Source organism: Austrofundulus limnaeus, unplaced genomic scaffold, assembly GCF_001266775.1.
Source record: "Austrofundulus limnaeus strain Quisiro unplaced genomic scaffold, Austrofundulus_limnaeus-1.0 Scaffold570, whole genome shotgun sequence".
Taxonomy (NCBI): Eukaryota; Metazoa; Chordata; class Actinopteri; order Cyprinodontiformes; family Rivulidae; genus Austrofundulus; species Austrofundulus limnaeus.
Genome location: NW_013952972.1, coordinates 179,640 through 185,182, shown reverse-complemented (window position 1 = coordinate 185,182; position 5,543 = coordinate 179,640). Strand labels below are relative to the sequence as shown.

The 5,543-nt window shown below is 40.2% G+C and overlaps 1 protein-coding gene across 1 annotated transcript in view; it reads left to right on the top strand.

Annotated features, from left to right (window-relative positions):
• zgc:66433 (uncharacterized protein KIAA1211) overlaps positions 1–5,543 on the top strand; it is a 69,157-nt gene that overhangs the window by 36,433 nt on the left and 27,181 nt on the right. The window contains exons 5-6 of the mRNA XM_014026586.1: positions 876–1,007; positions 1,083–1,136. Coding sequence (XP_013882040.1) covers positions 876–1,007; positions 1,083–1,136 — 186 coding nt within the window. The remainder of the gene's footprint in view (positions 1–875; positions 1,008–1,082; positions 1,137–5,543) is intronic.

The window sequence follows — 5,543 nt, the reverse complement described above, 5'->3', positions numbered from 1 at the left end:
CAGAAAGGCAGATGTGGCAGTGGAAGGTGTCAAAGCAGTTTGGAGAGAAAAACATAGTAAAGAACAAAAAAAAACGATTAATCGATTATTAAATTAGTCATCGATTATTTTAATAATCGATTAGTCATCGATTAATCGTGGCAGCCCTAGTAATGACCTGCTTTTAACTAGATTCTGGTGCTTCTGCTGTTTTAATTCTTCTAGATCTCACTGCTGCCTTTGACACAGTGGATCATGAAGTTTTAATATCTCGTTTGGAGCAGTCGGGGTGAAAGGCTCAGCTCTTAAATGGTTTGAGTCCTACTTATCTGATAGGAGTTTTTCTGTACATATTTGAGATTTTTATTCCTCAGAGGCTCCTCTTAAATGTGGGGTACCTCAAGGCTCCATACTGGGCCCCATGTTATTTTCTTTTTATTTGCTCCCGCTGGGGTCCATCTTCAAGAAATACAATGTGTCATTTCATTTTTATGTAGATGACATTCAGTTTTATTTACCTTTTAAGATCTGGTTGACCTCAGGATATGGAGAATCTGCAAAATTGCTCAAAGGACGTTAAAAGTTGGATGAAGCTAAACTTTGTCTAAATGAAAATAAAACAGAGTTCATTGGGTTTGGCAAAACTGACCTGCTGGTAGGATTTAACAGTGCTGTTGGCTATTTGGATTTTGATTGTTGCTTTATTAAGAATCTTGGAGTTCTTTTAGACAATAACTTTAAATTCTGTATTGTACTGTACTGTGAGTCTGATTGTGTTTAGGCCAGTGGAGAAGGCTTTGCTGGCCCTGACGGCACACCACTGGTTAAACCCTATAACTCAAAGAGGATAGTCTATTTTTTCTTTTTGTTTGACTAATCGTGTGTTTGGTCTATAGTTGCAGCTGAAACAGGCTATCAGACTGGGTTCTCCTCCTTCACTGATGTGTGTGAAGAAGACCGAAGATGCTGGAGCCGTGTCTGAGGACGACGGTCTACCCTGCAGCCCACCTGAATGCACACCTGTCAGGGTAAGACACACACAGCCTCTGTAAGCTCCTGCTGCAGGAGATGTCTAATCATCATCTCCTCTAATAATCTTCTAGAACCAGGCTCAGAGGAGCAGCTCCAACAGCCTGCAGGGGTTAGACGCCGACAAGGTAAACACACACTGAAGCTTCAACATGTGGTATTTCCTCATTAAAACGTCACACACTGATAAGAAAACATAGTTTTAGTTAAATGCTGCTACATGTACATTGATCAAACATTTTAAGATCTAATTAAAAACATAAACAAATCCTCTTCTTATTAACTGGGTTTGAGACATGAGACGTAAAAACGTACAATTTTTTTTAAACATTAAAAACACCTAAATGAGCTAAATTTAGGGGCACTGGTTATTTTTTCACTACAGGTTTGACAAGTTAATGATATAAAAACAGAGGATAGAGAACAGTTCTGCAAATCCGCTAACATAATAGCAAAGCTAAGTTTTTTTGTTTAATACATTAGCGTTTTACTAACTTTAGAAACCGTTAGTGGACCAGTTAGCTTCTGCTAAATATAGTTCTGCTTAGTTTTAAGTCAAAAACTAAACCAACTATAACCTCACATGTTGCACTGCACTCCATGTGCCTTACGCACAACCTCTGATGAAAAGAAATTGCAAAAGTTTAAAGGAGACCTATTATGGTGGTCCTAGAACAAGTTAGGATCCATCTGTGGGCTCTTCAAAACATGTTCATTTGATTTAATTCACAAAATTAATCTCAGATAATGAAATTTCACCTTTTCATTTCTTCCTGTTCTGAGCTCTCTTCAGAACCTGCTGCTTGCATGAGTTGCTATGGAACCCCCCTCCCAACCTGTTATTCAGTTAAAAACCACCTATAAAAGTACTTTAAAGTCCGACTGTAACCGAAGCAGCTCTCCTGTTGCTGCCCAGCCTCTGGCTGCTTCGACACAGATAGGGCAGCTGGTACCGATAGATGCAGGAGAAGGTGGAGAAACGGTCCAGGAGCTCAGCTGGTCACTTGTCGAAGGTGATTCTGAACAGAAAACCTACGATTAGCCTTGAATACGGTCATAATTAATTACTAATTACAATAAATGTAGAGCTGAGCTGTTGTTTTTAGCCTGGATCGCTAACTAGCAATAGCCGCTAGCTGCTAACTAGTTAGCATCGGAAATGAGCACGCACAGGACACATCGGAACAAACGTTATAAATAAAAGGTACAGCTTCACAGGCGAGACATGTGTCCCATAAAATATGTTCAATGTCTCACTAAATGCATGAAGCACTCACCGTCTGCAGATGAAGTTTGTGACGAGACCAGTCTACTGTAGCAGCAGCTAACTAACTAGCTGGTACATTGATGATCATGCGTCTCCATGACTCCATATTAACGTCGTGCGTTTAATCTAACCGTGCACGTCACTGAAGAGGTGTTTACTACATTCAGCGATGACGAAAACGGGATGTTTTTTAACGTCAGTCAATATAATCAGCGGATTTGGCACCCGCTGCTGTGTAGGGGTCACCTCGAGTGAAGAAACAAGATTTAATGCCTCGAAGCAGGCCTCGGACTGGCCTGGCGAGAGGACAGGAACTCTGTCACAAACTGAACTCTGTTTAGGCCATGACAGGTCATTCTAACCATGGAAGAGAACCCCTCAGTTCTCTTAATCAGATAATGGACAGAACAATCTCTTCTGTTCGTGATTCATTTGTTGTTTAACTAAGAATGTTTATGCATTTGTTAAATCATGATAATGACTGTCACAGGAAAAGTGGAACCACTTCTTTTCTTTTATCATGCCTTAAAGATTTATTATGGTATAAAAAATCACAGAGAATCTGATTACAATGTTTTCATTGTGTTTTTATGTAAATCACTGTTTTTATTTTACTGTGAACACAGTAATATAATTGTGGATTTTTCCTGAGAAAATCTTTCATTTATCTGGACTAACAGAAGGTTCAGAACTGATTATAAAACAGAAATGTTAATTAATCATCATAAATGTTTTGCAGTGATTTCTCTTAGAGTCCACCAGAAGAAAGCTGAAAAGAGGTTATCATATCATGTTGTTGAACAACCACAGAATTTTAACCTTGGGCAGGCGCTGGCTGGCAAATCTTTATCTTTCTACTCTGACTCATCTCTAAGCCTGAGGGCGTAACCAAAGTTTGTCCGTTTTTTTTACTTACCCGGACAGCTTTGAGCAACACACTCTTCTTCCTGATTCCAACTGAGGAAGACAGCTGGGTTTCTCTCCGGAGAAAAACCCAGTTTGGCTTTAAGTCTGATCCCATGAGCTAACTAGGGGAGACTAAACAGCCAGGGACCCAGCATGCCAGCCGGTGGTTCCAAATCAAGGCTTCAAGCCTCTGAGTGTTTTTTARCTCCCGAAGGGAGATTTTATTTTGGAAAGAAGGGACCGGATACGGCTTGAATTTTTCTGGCTTGGACTGAAACAGACGCAAGTTACCAGTGAACACACCTACTCGCCAATGGCCAGTAAGGGAGCCGACATCAGTTCCCTGACTAATCGGAGGCGAGCCAGCTCCTACCCCGAGGGTGCCTTAATAAGTCATCATCAGGTAAAAGCTGATGTGTTCGGAGTGACGTGTCATGTGGACCCTAAGAGCAGAAAAGACATGCAGTTCCGGTTGACCCACACTTTGATAAAAGTAGTAGTAACATCCTAATCTTATTTTCCTCCTTTCCTTGTTCTTAATTTGCCAAAACTTTAGCTAAAAGTGCCAGTAAAATTGTTTGGTTGTTAACATCAGAACTGACGTTTTTACTGTTCTATATAAATAATCTGAGTTGATGTGAATTGAAATTCGGACGCGGGTTTTATCTCATTTAACTCTGACGCTTGTTATAGGAATAACCACAATCAAGTTTAACTTATGATCTGTTCAATTTGTGTAAATAAATGATTGCATAGTCTTTAATGAATCAACTTGAACGCATCTGAACGTTCACTGATTGTGTCACTTTTCACTTCGCACAGTCAAGATATTAACAAGTAATGAGAAATACCTTGGTAAAAGTTTCCTCATAACCTTGTGTATGAGAGATGTGGGAAAAGCTTAATGCCACCTTAAGCCCCCCTCCTACAGCTGCAACAAACGGCTCAGAATGCTAACGCACATAGCGGTGCTGCAAGGAAAAGTGTCCCCCAAGAAACACTGGCCGGCCACGAGCGGAGTCTCTGCTTGGGTTACGAGTTGGGCTCAGGTTGGTGTGGGCTGAGTCCGGCCTGTGATTTCACTGGCCGCAGGAAGTTGAAAACTTGTCATTAATATACATGAAAAATGCATTTATTTAGAGTAAATACTGTATACCCCTGGGTGCATTTTTTTGGTCCTAGGACTGTTTTTTTAGAAGTACATATCCAAAGTTGAGTAAAAAAAAACTTTAAAAAGTGAATTTTGCATAATAGGTCCCCTTTAAGTAAAACACAATCAGAACCCACTGCTCTAAAGTATGAGACACTTTTAGTGTAATTTATTTAATCTCTGTTTATTAAACCCAGACTTCTGTTTCACATCTAAAAGTGGATTAAAAACTTAACTAAACTTTTACTTTTAGAGTAGATTTTGTCTAATTTTAGACAGTGTGTCATGTGATTATGGTGGTAAACATCCTATAATTAGATTTAAATATGAAACCACAGCTTCTGGTTTTAAATAAAATTGTTCTTGGTGCACATCGATCTGTCAGCTCCTCTCGTCCATCTGTTCTTCTGCCTCAGGCTCTTCTCTGTCCTCCTTTCTTTTTCTTCGTCATGTTGCTGTCGCTCTGATCTTCAGTCTGATCCCACAACAAACCATCCCAGGTGCTCACAGATATGAGTGAAAACAACAGAAATTAGATTCTTTTTTTAGGACAAGGACTGTGGAGGATGGTTGTCTGATGAACCAGATGCCCTGAAAACCTCCATCATTCATTTAGTCTTCTGGGCTGTAATGTGGGCACCAGGCCCCGGCCACTAAAATATGACAAATGAGCACTTAATGATAGTGCAGTTTTGGCAGTTTCCAAAGAGCTTTGGCTGACCATTCTCCATCTGGAAAGAGCGACATATGGGCCGGCTACAGAGACTCAGAAATGTCCCTTTTAGAGTCCAGGAATGTGGTCCTGGAGGACTGTAGGAACCTTTGAAGTCCATCAACAATGAACTCTTTTCCTTCTAAAACTATTGTGATTATTACAAGCAGGGGAGATCAGAAAGACACTCATCATGGACATGCATATTAGTTTCAGGTTGGTAATGATTATCTAAATAGTTTTCTTAAAAGAGTGAAATAATTTAACTTCACTGATTCAGTGATTAAGTTTGAAATTATTGTAAATTTGCATAAAGCTCCAGTTTCAAGCATCATACTGTGGAGCACAGAGTCATGAAGGTCGACCTCCAAACTCTTCATCTTCACCTCAAATCAACTGATAGACACCTGGAAGACCTGATCCCCTCTGTGGACCAGTCTGGACCTCAGGACAACTAAAGACCTGATTACCTCTGTGGACCAGTCTGGACCTCAGGACAA